The 19,999-nt window shown below is 43.0% G+C and overlaps 1 protein-coding gene across 1 annotated transcript in view; it reads left to right on the top strand.

Annotated features, from left to right (window-relative positions):
- gfral (GDNF family receptor alpha like) overlaps nucleotides 1-19,999 on the top strand; it is a 106,158-nt gene that overhangs the window by 73,779 nt on the left and 12,380 nt on the right. The window contains exon 8 of the mRNA XM_048531878.2: nucleotides 7,001-7,087. Coding sequence (XP_048387835.1) covers nucleotides 7,001-7,087 — 87 coding nt within the window. The remainder of the gene's footprint in view (nucleotides 1-7,000; nucleotides 7,088-19,999) is intronic.

The raw sequence follows: 19,999 nt of genomic DNA, 5'->3' as shown, positions 1-19,999 counted from the left end.
GGATTGGCTTCCACGATGATCTGGGCTGTGCACACAACCTTTTGCAGTTTCTTACGGTCCTGGGCAGAGCAGGTACCATACCAGGCCGTTATGCACCCAGGCAGTATGCTTTCAATGGTGCATGCGTAGAGGTTGGTGAGGGACCTGATGGACATGCCAAACTTCCTGAGCTGCCTGAGGAAGAAGAGGCATTGTTGTGCCTTCTTGAATGGTGCATCTAAGTGGGAGGTCCAGTACAGGTTGTCGGTTATCGTCACTTCAAGGAGCTTGATGCTCTTCACCCTCTCAACCTCAGTACCGTTGATGTGGATGGGGGTGTGTTCTCCTCCTTTCTTTCTGAAGTTGACGATCAGTTCTTTAGTTTTGTAGCGTTGAGAAACAGATTATTATCATTGCATCACGCCACCAAGCCTTCTATCTCACTTCAGCATTTTGACTGGTCATTGTTAGATATCCATTCCAATACGGCGGTGTTGCCAGCGAACTTGCAGCTGGCAATCATTCTAAATTTGGTAACACAGTCATAAGGGTACAGGGAGTACAGTAGGGGGCTGAAGATGCTTTCATGGTGGTGGGGGGGGGGGGGGCGTGTCCATTGTTGAGTGTTATTGTGAAGGAGGTGCAATTACCTGTCCTCACTGATTGTGGAAAGCTGAGGATCTAATTGGAGGGGGGCAGAACCGAGACCAAGACCACGCAGTTTTGAGATCAGTCTGGAGGGGATAATGCTGTTGAAGGTGGAGCTGTAGTCAACAAGAAGGAATTTGATGTAAGTGTCTTTGTTGTCCAGATGTTCCAGGGGTGAGTGCATGGCTAGGGATATGACATCTTCTGTGGGTCTGAAATGTCGGTAGGTAGACAGTAGGGGATTGAGGCTGATTGGGAAACTGGAGTTGATGAGGGCCATGAATAGCCTCTCAAAGCACTTCATGATTATTGAAGTCGGAGCCAATGGGCAACAGCCATTAAGGCACACTGCAATGTTCCACCATTCAATCTTGGCTGATATGTTTCTCAACCCCATTCTAATGCCTTCTTCCCACTGACTAATCAAGGACCTATTTACCCCTGTCTGAAAGACACTCAATGACTTGGCCTCCACAGCCTTTTCTGGCAATGAGTTCCACAGATTAACCACCTTTTGGCTGATGAAATTTCTCCTCATCTCAGTTCTAAAGGGTCATACCTCCACTCTGAAGCTGTAGCCTTGGGACCTAATCTCTCCTACTAGTGGAAGCACTGTTTCCACATCGACTCTATCCAAGGTTCTCAGTATTCTGTAAGTAAGATGAGATCTATCTAATACAGAGCCAGAGTCTTCAACAGCTCCTCCTATGACAAGTCGTCATTCTTGGGATCATTCTTGTGGACCTCCAATGGAGCCCCTCCAATGCCAGCACATCCTTCCGTAGTACAGTGTCCAAAACTGCTCACAATATTTCAAATGTGGTCTGTCTAGTACATCTCTGCTCTTGTACTCTAGCCCTCTCAAAGCGAATGGTAACATTACATTTTTCCTCCTAACTGCCGACTGAACTTGCATGTTAATCCTGAGCTAGGATTCCCAAGTCACTTTGTGCTGCAGATTTCCAAAGACTTCCCTCACTTCAAAAAGCGCCTGTGGCTCCACGTGTCCTACCAAAGACCGTAACCTAACACTTTCCACGTTGTAGTCCATCTGCCATTTTGCTCACTTTGCTCTTTGAAGTTCAGAAGGAGAATCCTCCATAGTAACCTCAGCTGGTGTAGGAATTGAACCCATGCTGTTTGCATCACTCTGCATTGCAAGCCAGCTGAGTTAAACCACTGATGTCCTGAGAGAGGATGTCAAGAGTCCTACAGAGAGACTGTATGGGGAGGTGATGGCCTAGTGGTATTATCGCTGGACTGTTAATCTAGAGACACAAATCATGTTCTGGGGACCTGGGTTTGAGATTGCAGATTGTCATGGCAGATGGTGGAACCTGAATTCAATAAATATCTGGAATCGAGAATCTAATGATGACCATGAATCCATTGTTGATTGTTGGGAAATCCTGTCTGGTTCACTAACATCCTTTAGGGAAGGAAACTGCCATCCTTACCTGTTCTTGCCTACATGTGACTCCAGATCCACAGGAATGTGGTTGACTCTCATAAATGCTGCCAAGCTAGCGATGCCCTCATCCCGTGAATAATTAAAGGATAATATTTACTGGAGTTGCAGCTGGACTCAGATCAAGTTTCTGAAGAAGAGTCATACTGGACGTGAAATGTTAACTCTTTCTTTTTCTTTTTCCACAGATGCTGCCAGAGCTGCTGAGCTTCTCCAGCACTTTCTGTGTTTGTTTCTGGATTGATAAAAACCACCTGTGAAAAGACGAAAGTAGCAGGAAGTTTTCTCCTTTGAGCAGAGAAGGTTACTGGAAGATTTAGTAGAGGTGTTTAAAGTTATGAATATTAATAGAATAAATAATGAGGACCAGTTGCCAATGGCAGGAAGGTTAAAATCGAAAGCACCAGTTTATGTAATTGGTAAAGGATTCCTGGGAAAATGAACTGTGTTGTTTTTATGCAGAGAGTTTATAATCCGAAATGCATTGCCAGAAAGGATGGAATAAGCAGAGGTCAACCGTAACTTTTAAAAGGAGATTGGGTTTACATGTGACCAGAAAAATTTACAATGTTATATGGAACAAGGCTGCATGATGGGTTGATTGTCCTTCTTCAATGTTATGCTAATCCATGATTCATTGGGCCTCTCAAGGGCAAGTTGGGACAGTAAATGTTGGCCAGCAGCAATGCCCACATCCCAATGAATAAAACAAAAACAACTCAATCCTTGCAAATTTCTTCATGATTGTATTTCTATGTCGAAGCTGTGAAGTAGTACAATTTGCCAAGTTCCAGTACTAAACAGAAAAAGAAACAATTTTGATGTATCTTTATCAGGTATACTTTTCATCAGATATTTTGTTTGACTCATTTCAAGACCTATTATTAACATAGGGCTTGTTCTAAGGAAGTAATGAAATTCAACCTGATAGTCACGGCCTCACAAAATCAAGGATTAAGCCTCTGTAAGCATTTTAAATCAATGTGATGGCACTTTAGTTTGTTCATTTAGTGGCATGATTCTGAAACTTTTAAATTAAGTGTTCTTGAAAAATGATAGATTAGTAAATAGCATGTAACAAATTGTCGTACAGCCATTTGTTAGTCATAAATGCTAGAAAGTCTCCAACTTATTTTTTTTTCTGCTGCATGAGAAAAGATGAATAAAACTTTGTGCCTTTCAGGTATCTTTGCAGTTTCTAAAGTATAAAGGATCATAGCAATTTTAGATAAAGGACATTCACCTGATTACACTGGTGTTAGCTTGACTTCAGAATTGTCTGCTCTACTTGCTGTACATGAATATTTTAATCTTATTTAATACATTCTGAATTTCTCTCAAAAGTGATCTAATGGTAAGTTTCCACAAGAATTTTTCTGATTTCTTGCTGCAACTGCAGAAGAGGAACTATGGAAAGCCCAGAGAGTTGTTACAAATGTAATTGTCAATGTAAATAGGCAAGGGTGATGAAGTAGTATCAGCAGTGGTTGGGTCAGACTACAGACCCTAATCTCAGTGATAGGTCAGTACAGTACTGAGAACATCCACTGTTAAGACAAAGCCCCATCTGCTCTTATTGCTAGATATGAATTACTTTTTCATTAGTACTATTTAAATTAGACCATGTGTTCTGGCAAATATTTATCCAACAACCAATAACAAACACGCAATGTTTGGTTATTACCTCTTCTTGTGGGTGATTTTTACGTTTGTCCAAATTGACTGTTGTACTTCGTGCGTCACAAGTCTCGCCACTTTAAACATCCTAACTTAGTTCTCAAGCACTCAGGTCCACCCTGTGGTTTTGAAAGATGCTTTACAAATACAAGTTATTTCTTTCTTTATAACATTTCTTCTTACATTTTAAAGACAAGCACATACGTATACAAATGCGTAAAAACTGAGTTTGGAGAAGGGAATCTGAAATAATCATCATGATAAATTTGCAGCAAAATGTTTTGGAGGCCTTTTATAAAAATCATTAGCTACCGATAATGGAAATATTAGGGTTTAACTCCCAGCCATCTCGCAGAAATATTCTTTGGAAAACTTGCTGATGTAATCACTATCATTAGAGGTGCAGGCTAATCCTTTGGGTCATGTGTTCAAATCCCCTCATGGATGCTGTTAAAATTTGGATTGAATGAAGGCAATTAATTGTTGTTGTCGCTGGTGCCTGAAGTGGAATTGTGCTTGTGATGAATTGAGAAAACTAACTAAAGGGTCAAACTCCAGAAAAGGACAATGCAAGTTTCAAGCGAGGAAGACAGCAGGTGAGATAAACAAGAACTTTTGCATTGGACTTGGGTTTTTAAAGTAAACGAAAGAAAGAACTTGCCTGTAGGTGGCATCAACCATGACTCTAAGGCAACCTAAAATACAGTGTGAGCAATGAAATACTCCTGTATATGATGGAATTGGAAAACCAGGTGAGCATCAGACAAGAGGGACAGTGTAATGATGTATTACTGAGTTAATGAGGTGAATGTGGGACAACAACTCAAGGAAATTTGAGAAACCTTGCGGAGAGGAACGCTCCAGGAAACTCAGTGAAAATGTCACTGAGCCAATTTCCAATAAGATTCAGCCTGTAACCCTTTCTGGAATGGTCATCTTGTGGAGTGCTCTGTGGTTAAACTGTTCATTCATAGTGAGGGCTTTAATTGTTTTTGCGAACAATGTTGCTAGTAATGTACGCTCATAACATGGTGTCAAAGGTGATCAAGAAACAACAGGCAAGGGCATTCATTTTCCTGGCACCATCTCCTTTGAAAGGATGTAAGATACCACTGGTTACTTCCTACCTGGTCACTCAGAATTCTCCTGGGGAAAAGGGACACACAGCAGGGAGGGAGCAGGACGAAGAGGTCTGAAAGCAAGAACTCAGGAGAAGAATGTTGTATGGGTTGGAGGGTGGGCTGGGTAAGGAAGCAAGAATCTACAACCACATCATCATTGGCTTGCTCATCACGACGGATGACAGGATGACGGTGAACTGGGAGCTGAGAAGGGCGATCATCAGGAACTTGCCTTCAGTTTATCATAGTTGGCCCCGTGCTGCTGAGATCCATGTCCTCTACAGGGGAGAGGAAGTGCTGGTGCCTTTGTCACTCGAGTTCAACTCTGTACCCTTTGATCATTGCTACCAAGATGTCTGTGAATGGGTATTTGGTTGATGTACCTGCCATTAAGAACGCGGGGTGAATGCTGAGGCAGTGAGAGCTGAAGGTAAGGCTGATATCATTGGCGGGTGTGAGGGCACTACCCTGGCTATCAGGAGTGATTTCTGAATGCCAGGGGCTGCTGTATGAATGGGACATGATGCATTGTGCAGTGTGAGGGCCTAGTGAAGCAGTGGGTCATATGCAGATGGCCTGGAGTCAAGGCCCAGCACGGACTGAAGGCTGGCGTGGACTGGGTTGGAAGGACTGTTGTTCTGAACTTTTTATTTCACTATTTTCTAATTTATTCCCACAATCTGTAATGCTGGGCTTTAAATTTCTTATTTTTCTTTTCTTCTCCTAAGAATTTGTACTGAAGAATCTGTACCTACGTACCCTGTACCTAAGGTGGTGCCAAAAGTGGCGATTTGTGAACTTTTCACTGTACTTATTTGAGTACATGTGACAATAAAGCTCATTTAATCCACAGATATTGACCAATATGATCCAGACTCTGTGAGTTAATACTTGATCCATTTTCCCCTAAAGGTGCTCTTTCAGGTCCTCTGCTTTCCCTCACCCTCCTTTTCTCCTCTTTCCTACCTATTCCATCACTAATACCTCCAGTTCTGCATCTATTAACCTGAACTCTCTTTGCGCAGGTATGTACCTTTCCATTGTTTCATAGAATCCCTACATGTGGAAACAGGTCATTCAGCCCAACAAGTCCACACTGCTCCTCCAAAGAGCATCCCACCCAGATCCATTCCCCTACATTTCCCATGTCTAATCTGCCTAACCTAAACAACACTGAACACTATGGGCAATTTAGCATGGCCAGTCCACCTACCCTGTACATCTTTGGACTGTGGGAAGAAATCGGACACCCGCGCAAACACAGGGAGAACGTGCAAACTCCACGCAGTCGCTTGAGGCTGGAATCGAACCTGGGACCCTGGCACTGAGCCACCTTGCCACCCATTTGTCATCTATGTCATTCAATGCAACTAACTCTTTGACTTGGAAGGTTAACCACAAAGGCCACTTTTTATGAAGCTAACGTGAAATTACGCATATTGGCAATTTATGGCAGTTTGCATTTGCAGATCATCCACTCCCGTCTGCATGTTATCAGCCTGAATTTCACGTTAAAAACAAAAGCATTGGCTTTTCAGATGTCATTATTTTATAAAATGTGGTCCAATATCTTGTAAGAGTTTGAATTCATAGCAAACAATTTATTTGCTTGAGAAAGCAGGGTGAAAGTTAAGGTATAAAAGCAGGATAAAAAGAGAACAATGTGGAAAAAGCAACAAGCACGTAAAAAAAAGTGCTTTTGCACTTTTTTAACAGTATAGCTGTAAAGCTAGTCCTGTTAACAAGTTTTAGAATCTAGAATTTCTATCCATTCTTTCCACTGTAGGAACTGAAAACATACCAAATCATGTAACTAGTTAGCAATAATTTTTACAGAACTGAAAATAGGATAAGGGTTGGAGGAGTATTTCTGTCATAAAATAATACAATGCAATAGTCAACATATCCGCTTTGAAACTGTGCTATTAAAATGTTCCGCAACAACGCATCTTTGATGACTCAAGGGTAATTGAAGCTTTTGTTATTTTACGCTGGGAAAATATGTGTCATCACTGGCCTATAAGAAACGAATTTAAATGATAGAACAAATGTTTATTTGATTGGTAGCACTTGTCCTGTAACTTGCACCTTTATCTTTTCACTACAGCTCATGTTTCACATCAAGCTATTGACGCAGACAAGAGGCAAGTGGAAGAGGAGCTCACTGTAACAAGGTCACCGTTGATGCTAAGTGGTATGTGCACCCAGTAAAATGTATTTCCATCTAACAGATTTGAACAAGCTGTTTCATTATTAAAATGAACTGTGTCGATCATTGTAGCAGTAAAGTTCTGTTCACAACATTTCACCACAGATTACAGATCAGCCAGAGTCAAAATGCCTATCAATGGTGCAGCAACCAGATCATGGCTGGAAATGAATAGGTAGGAAGCACCAAGTAAAGCCACTGCATATATATAGTAGGGAATTTTCTTGCTACCTACTAATAATCATTTGCTCGTGAACTCCACTTCACCGCCCCTCACAAAATGACAGAATTGTCACAGCGCATGCTGGAGGAGGCCACTTGTCCTATTATGTCCGCACTCGTTCATCCAAAGGAGCGTCATAACTTAGTGCCAATCTCCTGCCTTTTCCCCATACTATTGCTGATTGTTTCTATTTAAGTAGTAATCCGATGCCTTCTTGAATGCTTCAATTGAACCTAACTCCAGCATGTGTTCAGGCAGAACATTCCATCCTCTAGCTACTTGCTGTGTGATAGCTTTTATTCTCAGATCATATTTGCTTCTTTGCAAATCACTTTATTCATAGAATCCCTACAGTGTGGAAAGAGGCCCTTCGGCCCACAATTCCACACCGAACCTCAGAGCATCCCAACCCAGACCCATCCTCCTATAACCTACCTAGTCTGCACATCCCTGGGCACTATGGGCAATTTAGCATGGCCAATCAACTGCAAAAGCACATCTTTATACTGTGGGAGTAAACCGGAGCACCCGGAGGAAACCCATGCAGACAGGGGGAGAATGTGCAAACTCTACACAGGCAGTTGCCCAAGGGTGGAATCGAACCCAGGTCCCTGGCACTGTGAGGCAGCAGTGCTGATCACTGAGCCATTGTGCCACCCCAAACAGGAACTGAGGGCTTGCCAAGGATTTGTACCGAAGATCTCTTGCATAGCCACCCTGTACAATCCCCAGAATGAGAACCATACCCCTAGAGTAGTGAGCCATTGACTTTAAAACTGTGCCTTTTCATTTTTGGCCCTTTAATGAGCAGGAAAAGTTGCACGCTGTCTGCTTTGTTCAGACCTCTAGTGATTTTGAAAATTTCTCTCTGATCTCTTCATGACTCACTGTCAAACGAAAACAATTGCAATTTTTCCAATCAATCTTCATAACTGAAGTTTCTCATTCCTGGAACTATTCTTGTAAACTGAATACTCTGTCCAACTTGGCTTCTTGTCCTTGCTTGTTGTCACACACTGCTCTTCAGAGGATTCAATACACAAGTTGTCTGGTTCTACTGAAAGGGAGCCAGAAGGTTTCAAAGGCAATACACAGATGCACTTGAGGAAATGACTGGAAGGGAGGGTGAGTGGGTACTAAGGCTCTCTAATACTACATTACTAGTCGTAAAACTGAGTAGAATATCTTTTACCTCCAAATGAGCATAAAACCCTTCAAGTGGCTGCTGAGGAGATTAAGCTAGGAACCTTGCAACATGACCATGGCTGCAATTCTAGAAGAGCACCAATGATTTAACTAGAGTTGTTAAGCTAAGAAGACAAGTCAAGCGTTATTTCTGCTGCAGAGGACTTGAATGCTCTCTTCGATATCCCAGGCTACGGAAGGAGGATGATACACATAATGGGGATTATTGGGTACTACAAGTAAGTTTGCACATAATGTCCTGTGGTATGGAGGAGACCAATGTGGGAACTCCACAATCATCCTCCCAGGTCATAGCCACTGGATAGATAGTTCATAAGAATACTGCAATGGATAAATGATCACACAAGACAGATATTAAGGGTTTTTCACAAGGGTGATTTGTCAATTTATTTCTCAATGTCAAAATTTTGCTTTTCCAATTTAGTTTATGTTCTGAATTTTGTGTCGGTACTTGCTTTTGTAGTGATGTGAGTAACCCCTGAGATTTGATTGAAGAAAGGGAATCATTTAAATAATGTGAAGTGAGTGGTAAGGATTATAGGACAGTTAGGGAAGGAAAATTGTTGGCTGATTTAGTTGAAACGCAGCTCCATGAGTTGCTGTCTGAGAGGTTAGTTGGTTAGATATTCTGGTAATCTCTGCCTCCTTTTGCACTAGGTGTTGCCAAAATGGTTAAAAGTCTCATCCCTCACAGTGGTGATGTTGTGCATTGTGCAATAGAGACTTGACACCTGAGGCAATGTAAGTGTTGGTTGAAAGTGCTGACTGTTTGCACAATGATCTTCAGAGAGACTGTATGGATCCCATCGTAGAGCAGTTCTGCTGCTAGATGTAGTTTCCTGCTTGGAGTCATGAGATGTGCATGAAAGCAAAAGCCTTTGTCATCAATTGCAAGGCTGTACTTGGTGGTCTGGCTGGGATAAAAAATTAAATGGAGATCAATGCTGAATGGCACAGAAATGATTGGTACCCAGGTAGCAAGATGAACCTGCATGATGCCCAAATCATATCCTGGAACAACAGGAAGCTGGTGGTAGAATCATGCAGAATTGCTGAGCTTCACAGGGGCAGACAATGCTGTCTATGGTATGTTGTGAAGCTTGGGGTGTGCCTGCAGAAAGTGGAATGACTCATTTGTAGCATTCCGTATGAAACTGAAACACTTCATGCTCAGCTTCCCCAATGATACTGCACCAGGGCAAGTGCCCTCTAAAAGTTTACTCTTCCTTTGCATTCCCGTGAACTCTGCTTTCTTCACGCTCCACTAATACTTGTGGCATCTTTCTTGATGGACCCCTTCTTTTTCTAGGCCCGAAAAGCAACTTTGTGAGAAAACTCTTTCCTGAAGCCATGTGGGCCAAAGAGCAACAGCGCAGGAGCATTAAAAAAAAACTGCTCTTTGCGTAGCCAAGCAAACTTTGCAGGGATATCACAAAAAATTCTGGAAATCAAACAGTGACCTCAAATGAAATAAAAGCAGCTAACCTGTAAATGCAACTTAACTTATGTGCTCTGGTGAGGGTTCCAAGTGCTGGTTAAAACACTGCTTGGAATAATGTAAACAGGTGGACACTAAGAAAATGGAAAACAAGAGCCTGAAGATCTATAAAATAAGTAAATTATTAAAAGTGTCTCATCTACCAAAGTGGCAGGTGACTCATCTCCAAGTGTGGACGTACTTTTTGTTTGCCATATTGTGGAACATAAGATGTTGTTCACTCCTGCAGAAAGAAATTTTACAACTGAGTTTCTGGGCCAATATTCCATTTTAGAAGAGGGAATGCTAGTGTCAGTGTGAATTCTCCAGTATTGACTGTTAGACAAAAGCATCAAAATCAGACTGAAATAGGAAACATCATATTGCAAGCAAATAATTTAAAATACATTGGCAATAAATAAATGTATCTGAGTATTTATTTTTATTAAGTTACAAGGCCATTTGCAGAACCATTGCAGCAATCTATAATGCCATTAACAGTCGTCTTGTCTCATTGATTTAATATATTTATAAGCAGAGTGATAGTTAGCAATTTGCTATCTTACATTTGCAGTGGACATAGAATAATGGTTATATGGAAATGATTACAAGATTGTAATCTCATTGTGAAGTTCAAATCATGTCATAAACCACTAGAGAAATTTATATCTGTTAACATGAACCTCCTCAGGGAGATTACAACTCAGAAATTGCTCCAAATTTCTTTTTTTAAAAAATGTAGCTGTTTCCATGTGGCTCTCTCAGATAGCCTGGGGTCTGGAATACAGGTTGTGATATTAGCTGCTAATCTGTTTTATCCCCTTAAGGTCCTGCTTAAGACTCCTAGTGAGGAAATGATCACAATAAACAGATCTAGATAATCTGACCCGCTGGCAAACTCTGGGGGTGGTTGAGGGGTCACTGAAACTGCTTGAAAGATTCAGGCAAGAGATCAGAAGAATTCCACATTAAAAGATTGACACAAACTGTCGCCGTTGATGGTGCAACAGCTGAAATGTGATGGATATGTACTAGATTATGAATTTTTTTCCATTTTATATCGGTTAGTTTCACTGATAAAGTAGTGAGCATTGCAGCAGTCGGCAATCTGTACACCCCATCTTGTTGATCCATTGTTCGCCCAAATGGTTCGATTAGCAGTACCTTTGTTTCACCAATAACCAAGCTTATCTCCTCTTGACTACTCAATCCACAATTGTCTCATTACCCAGGTGCTCCCCGACCCCAGTTGCACCCAATATCAATTTGTATTTGACCTTCCACCCTCTATACAAGGACCTGACTTGCCTTTGTCATGAGCCCCACCTCAGTCCAGAGTCTGCTCAAAATCAAACCGCCAACTTGGGTAAATGTTTTTCCATGGCTTGTAGTTGACTGAGATTTCCAACCGCTCCCTTGATAATTTTCAGCTCTCCCATTTCAAACCTGCTGACATTTCAAACACTAAATGCTGGCATAATTTCCAACTATCATATGATCTTGAAGACTTTCCACTCTGAGGACATTTACCATGTTCTACTATAAATTTGATAGTACCACACCTAAAGTAATACAAGATGGGATCTGACCATTCGGTGAGGGAGACAGCATACAGAAGCAACATCAAGATTGTTAACGCTCAGATTGTGCTGCTTGCCACTCAAACGTCGCCTCAGTTGACTCCAACTGTGCCTCCATTCTGTGCTTTATTGACTTTTCTTTGTGTCTGAGCTTGTTGTTAGTCATTTTTCCTGGAACTAATGACCAGCCTCTGTGGAAGTGACCAGCTGTCCCAACCCTACATGTCATGAACTTATGCAACTGTGGATCAAATCCTGCCTCATCAGACACAAGCAGAATATATTCAATAAAAACCAAAAGAACTGCAGATGCTGTAAATCAGGAACAAAAACAGAGGTTGCTGGAAAAGCCCAGCAGGTCTGGTAGCATCCATAAAGAAAAAAAATAGGGAGAGTGTGTGTGTGTGTGTGTGTGTGTGATTTGAGCAGAATACGCTCAACCTGAATCCATATGAGTCATGACCTAATTTATGGGCTTTGTCTCAACGTAGTTTTCTTCTTAGGTCTATCACTTTGGGTCTGGTTTCTGCTCTATTCAGAGCATTGAAGATGTCCCAAAGAATCCAGGTAAAGGCATTATACCTCAACCGGCTACAAGGAGGCTGCATCTACTGAACAAGCAGCTTTTACATTCTACTAGGGGTCACACTGGCAACTGCTGAACCATCTCCAGTTCATAGATAATCATAGAATTTCTACGCTGTGGAAATAGGCCCTTCGGCCCAGCAAGTTCCCACCGACCCTTGGAGCATCCCAACCAGACCCATCTAGACTCATTGAGGCCTTTACAATTTAAATTAGCTCCAACGCTCCAAGGCTAGAGTGGTTGATCTATATTCCTGCTATCCCTGGAAAATGCCCTGGCAGTGGCAACGCATTGGGGAACCAGCCTGGTCATGATCCCCACTATTTTCCCCGAGCCCACTACCACAGGGCTTGGACGTATTCAGCCCACTTTCTGTGTAACTGTTACACTGATATTTTACACGCTGTCTTCTGTGCAACATCAATCAACTGACGGAACAGAGGTGTCTCCTGACATTCGCGAGCAAAACTAATACCAACCTGTTTGCCTTTCAACACCTCTCTTGCAGCCTGTTCTAACTTGAAGTCCAGTTTACACTCTCCTCTTTTTGTGACAAGACTTGTGTGACTGGCACAAAAACCTCAGCAGTCCTGAACTTAAACACAAGACCTACTTCCCTGAATCTCTACTGACATTCATATCCTTAAAATATATTTCTCCAGCCATACCTTGAATCATCTCTTCTTGATAGATACCATATAATTGCTGTTGACTAAAGACTGAGGACAGAATCTCCCCAGCCCCTGAACCTCATGGGCCGTAGTGAGAAAGTTGGAGAAATCAGGTGCAGTGTCCAATGAGGAACTTCTCCATGCCAAGCGGAAAAAGTACCATTTTTCAACCAGGCATTGAACAGCAAGATGAAATTCTCGCTAGTCGACAGCGCAATGCCTATTTTGGAGGCATTAGCATGCAGTAACACCTCACTATTACTTAAGGTCACCTCATTACTATGTTATTTCCCATTTCCCCTCCCTCTGGATAGAAGCTAGATGGTGACAGTTACTAATATGAGAGTTATTTGGAGACTACAGCTCACTACTTGCTCATCCAGACCTCCATCTTGGACCCCTGACACTAACATTTCAAGACATGCTACTTGGGCAGCAACCATGTATACCCACTGTCCACAGACCTTGGCATCTGACATCTACAAGCTCACTGCAACGTCATGGCACATCTCTGATCCCCTTACAGTAAGTTTCTGTATTGCCACACCATACTTTGGACCCCACGAGTGCCTTTCATCACAATGCTGTTGCTAGGGCACTTTGGGTGCAGGATGGGCACCTTTCTCATGGATTGACCTGGTAGCATCTTGGGACTGTGCGCTGACTCACTTTGGACCTCTTTCGATGCTCATACTATCCCTGCCATGACTTGTCTTATCTTTTGGCCATTCCAGCCCTCAGCCGCACTTTAAAGGCCCACAGTACTTCAATCTTGGTGTGCTGTTTAGCTCAGACACAGCAGCAATCATCAGTCAAGGAGATAGACACTACTGTATGGTGCTATGTTGAGTCAATCTCACATCTACACCATGTATCTGCATAACACCTCAAACGCACTGCATGTGCATCGATTAAATGGCCATTTCACAAACAAAAACAGAAGTTGCTGAAAAAGCTCAGCAGGTCTGACAGCATCTGTGAAGATATGTCTCAAAGTTGAAGGGAGTTCCTCAGACAAGTTGTTATCAGTCAGAGTGTCCTCATACAGATAGCCTAAGGGCATTGTGTCATCTCATAGCACGGGCTTAGGCATGTTCAGTCCTCCAGGGTCTGAAGGGTCAAGGGCTGCATGTCACTACAGTTCAGGGACTGGACCACAGTCAGTCCAGGTGATTGAAAGTCAAGAGGGTTTACCAGGGGACACTGCTATGATGGGGAAATGGGGAAATTCAATGTTGTGGTTGGAGGCAGCAACTTGGGATGCACAGGGACAATGATGATGAAGGAGGACTTTCGAAATATAATGCATGGAGACACTAGTACTTTGGATAAATACTGTGGGATGGGGTGTCATTGGTAGAAAACATCACTGGGGGCAAGGAGTGGGGCGGGGAAATGTTGCAGCATGATGGTGAGAACGATTAAGCTGTAGGGTTGAGAATCAGGGGGTAGGGTTAAGAGCTGCAGTTATAATTCCATGTGTGATCATGTGGGGATCAGTGGTGATAGGTATCCAAGTATTGCCAGGCAGAAAGGGACATAGCCATTCAGGGGTCCCTGCTGACCAGGCTGAGCGCTGACTAAAGGTGCCAAGTGTAGCCTTCCAATCCACTCGAACCCTAAATGCAAACTGTAAATAGAAAACATCTGAGACTACAGGCAGAGTGGATGGAATCAGTGTCTCTTTACCGTTCCAATACGTCGGCTCTATTTGAGAGTGACTGGTGGCCCTGCAAGGAGTAATCGCATGAATCAGACACTTTCACTTCACATTGGAGTAATCTGTTATCACAGCATGGTGCATGGGAAATGTAGGTATTGTCCAGCTAGGTGGGGGCAAACACTAGTCACAAGAACTCTCAGCCATGTAACTGGGCATTGCAAGTTGAAGATAGACATCTTGGTGAAGCAGAAATAATCCAGGCTGCCTGCAAAGTGGCAGCTGTGAGCCACAAAGTATAAAAATTAGAGTCACAGAAGCTGCACACAGGAATGGAACTGATTCCCTCTCAACCAGAACTGTAAGAATTCTGCAACCTGCTCTTATACGAAATGCTACCTATCTTGGGTAATGTGGGGCTGGGAGCACAAGGACTCAGCATTTACTGTCTCCAACTGTCTCCTTGTGGCACGACTGGTACTACATTAATTGGATTAAGATGTAATGTCAAAGTTCCATGTGAAGTGATTTCATGGCCCTCTTTGTTGGAGTACTCCATTTGCCATTGGACGGTGAGTTTTGTGACTGTTGACTGCTCCCATGACTAAAGAACTTGTCTCTTTTTTATATGCCCCACACAGGGTCGTTGCGAGTGTGAATGCTGCATTGAGCAGGGGTTATTGTTGCTGTTGCTGTGGTGAATTGAAGGTGTAGAGAAATGTTGGTGGAGGCCCTGGGCCAGCAGCAGCCTCCACTGGCTGCTGAACACATGGCGAGGTTGGAGCTAATGTCCTTCAGGTGATGAAGGCGTCCCACAGATGATTGAGCTTAATACCATTTTCTCCAGACGGGCAATGTACAGTGTCACCATAAGTTGAGGATATCCCAGGACATTGTCACAGAACTGTCAACAGCTGGAGTGAAATGTGTGACCTGAACTAGTGAGTGCCCATCCCATCCTCATAACTCATACTGTTAGCTGCATCGAAACTTCGTGTAACTGGCTGTTTGGATGGGGACACTGTGTGGCATCTGTCAATCTCTAATCCCCAAATTTTTCACGGCTGCTACTGATGCCATTGGTTACAGACTACAGTACTTCATGGCAGGCTCAGTACTATAGCCCAGGCAGTGTAGATACTGGGCACGATAGACTGTACATATATCATGTTGAGAGCATGATTTCATAACACTGCTGAGTTCAACATGATTCCTTTCCATCAATGTGTAAGTGATATATGATCATTGGTATACATCTGAGAAGCCTGTATCAGGTATTGTGGGAATGCCATGATGCCTATATCCTTGAGAACTCTTATGTTCCTGCTGCCTTTGAGGACCAGATGCCACACAGGGATGATTATTGGAGGGCAAGGGCTGCCCTCTGTGATTATGAATCCTGACTGAGGCCGATTATATCATGCAGCCCATTCATTAACTGGAGCCATCAGGGAGCAGACAATAAGGTCCTGAGGATGAATTTCCAATGCTTGGATCATTGAAATTGGGAGAGAGGGGCCCTTACGTTGTCATCCTAGCATACTGCACTCCGCTCACCTGGAACAGGCGAAGAGGGGATGTGATGGACGTTCATGAGCTGGGAGAGCAGCAACAGTTTTCCTAGGAAGAAAATGAGGAGATTGAGCAGGTAGAACATTACCTTCTGCCTGATACAGCACCAGTGTCAGGTACTACAAACCACACAGTGCTTGATTGACTCTCAGTTCCACTACCACTCCTGGGTGCAATGATCATTCATTGACCTTAAAATTGTTGATGCTGAAAAAGCAAGCAGTCTGTTCCTGTTCTGAGTGGCAAATGCAGCTTGTTTACTTTTTGCTCATTTAGAGTCATATTGTCATGGAGATGTATAGCATGGAAACAAACCCTTTGGTCCAACTCATCTGTGCTGACTAGTTATCCTAAATTAATCTAGCCCCACTTGTCAGCATTTGGCCCATATCCCTCTAAACCCTTCCTATTCACATACCCATCCAGGTGCCTTTTAGATGTTGGATTTGTACCTGGCTCCACCACTTTCTCTGGTAGCGCATGCCATGCACATACCATCCTCAGCATAAAAATGCTGCCCATTAGACCCCTTTTAAATCTTTCCCCTCTCACCTTAAACCTATGCCCTCTAGTTTTGTCTCCCCTACCCAGGGGTAAAGACTCTGACTATTCACCCTATCCATTCCCCTCATGATTTTATAGAAATCTATAAGGTCACCCCTCAGCCTCTGACGCTCCAGCGAAAATAGCCCAAGACTATTCCACTTTTCTCTATAGCTCAAACCCTCCAAACCTGGCAACATCCTCGTAAATCTTTTCTGATACCCTTCAAGTTTAACGTCATCTTCCTTTCTGCTCTTGGTGAATGAAAGTGACCGATTTAGCGCATTTGAAGGTTTTCCAATATGTGATGGTCCCACATTGAACAGTGATAAGAGGCTGGGCCACACTTGGCATTGGGGAAAGATCGGCAATGACTGAGACAGGCTTGTAGAATCGGATGTGGTGAAGGACAATTCAGCTGTGTGATAGTGATAGATGTAAGAATGTGTAGCTGTTTGTGCGAGTAAGTGTCAACCATGCCAACCATATGCTGTGAGAGGCTTTGGTTGCTGGTTGCAGGTTGCTGTTCCATTATTGTGCAGGTCACCAGCAGATTGTCGCAATTATTTGGGTGGATGGCTAGTGTTTGTAAATAGAGCCAGTATCAGGGATCCCAGGATATCTCAGCACTGACAGGAACTTCCACCCACAGCGAATGGGAGATAGGACAAATCGGGTGTCATTGGGCAGTGGTGCACGGTTACTGAGGTGAGATTGGAATTATTGCACATGAACACGCCCCCACATGAACACACCCCCAGGCTTGATGGAGAGAAACCCTCTGTGAAATGCAACAAAAATGACGTAACACTTGGTGAGATTTGGCCTTGAGACACTGGTCATTTCCTTTGGTTAGTGGTGGGCTAACCACCAGCCTTACACACCAGACCACTTCAAATTCCATTGAGATGAAGTTTGCCACCATCACTAAATTTAAAATCTGGCCTATAATCACTGAAAGTTTAATTAGCAATTGTGAAAAAGTATGGTCAAGTTTCATTGTACGGAATTACAGACCAGAGAGAACCATAAACACACAATTCCAGGCCAGTAAGGTCCAACTCCAGATGGTCTGATGCTCCACAGAGTACTTGGAGAGAAGGTACAGCTGCCAAAAAAATTGTCAAGAATCATATTGTACCTTGCATGCACTATTTTATCATTTAGCAATTTTATCCAAATTCTCAGCTTTGGAAATAACTCACATGCAATGTCTAAACAAAACTACTGATACCTATCATTAGAGTTCACCAAGATGGCAGCCAAACACTTGCCACTTGAAATTGAAGCCTTCAAGTCAAAGCTAGAGAGCACCTCGGACTTGGAGGTTTAAGTGGAAAGATATAAACCACAATTAAATTATCTCCAAATCGCAAACAGCACTTTTGCTGTTTAAATAGAATCAGGAGCTATCTCTTTCTCCCACTGAGTAAGAACACCAACAATACTCTTAAGTAAATGATACGTATTGGCATGCAAGTGAAATATTCCAAACATGCAAGCAGAAAACGCTTGAAGGTCATAATAGGCCTGACAGCAGCAGTGAAGAGAGAAACTGAATTCATGTTTCAGGGCAATAAAATTGTCAATGCAATTGCCCAGTGGTGAGACTGCATGCGCAGTACTGCCTTGCCTGAAGAAGTTTATGCTTGTCATAGGTGGAATGCAACACAGGTTCATCAAACAGACTCTTGGGATGGCAGTTTGTCCAATGAGGTGACTGAGGAAAGTGAGCTTTTATTCACTAGAGTTTAGAAGAATGGGAGGTGATCTCATTGAAACACAAAATTCTTAGATTAGTTTGGGATTATGTTCAGTTATGGACTGGTTGGACTGAAGGTCTGTTTCTGTGCTGTATGCCACTTGATTTGATTTGATTTACAGGGTATTGTAGTCACATGTACCTAAGTGCAGTGAAAAGCTGTGAGCAGTACAAGCAGATCACAGCAAACAAGGACATACAGAGCGAAAACATACAAGGTTGCAACTGCACAGGAGGTGCACAAAGCAGGTTGAACATTATTTGAAGCTAGGCATGTCCATTCAGCAGTCTAATAACAGCAGGGAAGAAGCTGTTCCTGAACCCGTTGGTGCGTGTGGTGAAGCTTCTGTTTCTTCTGCCTGACATAAGAGGTTGGAAGAGAGTGTTAAATGGAGTCCATGAATGGGAGGTTGGCTTCCATGATGGTCTGGGCTTCACACACAACTTTCTGTGGTCTCTTACACTCCTGGGCAGAGCAGTTGCTGTACCAGGCCATTATGTACCCAGAAAGAACACTTTCTCTGGTGCATCTGTAAAAGTTAGCTAGGTTCCTTATGGAAATGCTGAATTTCCTAAGCTGCCTGAGGAAGAAGAGGTGTTGCTGTGCCTTATTCACCATCACATCTATGCGGGAAGTCCAGGACGGATTTTCGGTGATCATCGCACATAGGAGCTTGATGCTCTTGACCCTCTTCACCTCAGTGCCATTGATCTAGGTAGGGGCTTGTTCTCCTCCTTTATTCCTGAAGTCAAGGACCAGTTCATTTGTTTTTCTGACATTGAGAGAGAGCTTGTTATCATCGCACCATGACAGCAAGCTCTATATCTCATTCCTGGATTCTGACTCATCATTGTTAGATGTCCGGCTTACCATGCTGGTGTCGTCAGCAGGCATGTAGATGGCATTCATACGGAATTTGTCTATACAGTTGTTGGTGCACAGGGAGTACAGTAGGAGCCTGAGAATGCATCCTTGTGGGACGCCAGTGCTGAGGATTACTGTGGGGGAGGTGCAGTTGCCTCCACGACTCTATGGCTCACCAGGATAGAAGCAGGAAGAAAGCAGCAGCAGGGTAAGGTCAGGAATGAGTGGATGTTGCATGATAGAGGAGAGCCTAAAACGAGTCTCAAAACAAGAGGTAAGTCTTTCACAGATGGTCAAAGTTGTTAAAAAAGCAATGGCTGTGATGATTGCTTCAAAAACTAAGAGTAAAGAAGAAATAACAACAACGACCAGAGCATGTCATTTGATGTTTCCACAGTACAAAGACAAGTGGAATTTTTGTCTAAAGATATCGTTCAGCAACTACAGCAGTGCAAGAGCGCTGTGAAAGTTTCTCACTGCAGTTTGATGAATCCATTAACATGCCCAGATCACTGTTCTTGCGCACATGGTTTTTTTAGGACATAACGACTAAAGAGAGCCTGGTCACTTTTTTGCCCCTTAAAGAGGGTACAAAGGGTGAAGGTACCTACAACAAATTCAAAAGTTACATCCCTGAGATAAACATTCCAATGAGGATATTCATTCCCATCATAACTGACGATCCACCAGCTCTACTTGATGCACATAAAGTATTTGTTTCATTTTGCGGAAATGATCTATTTTTCCCTGTT

This window comes from Stegostoma tigrinum, chromosome 4 (genome assembly GCF_030684315.1).
Source record: "Stegostoma tigrinum isolate sSteTig4 chromosome 4, sSteTig4.hap1, whole genome shotgun sequence".
NCBI classification, from domain to species: Eukaryota; Metazoa; Chordata; class Chondrichthyes; order Orectolobiformes; family Stegostomatidae; genus Stegostoma; species Stegostoma tigrinum.
The sequence above is the reverse complement of the archived record's forward strand: the minus strand, read 5'-3'. Positions and strand labels throughout refer to the sequence as shown.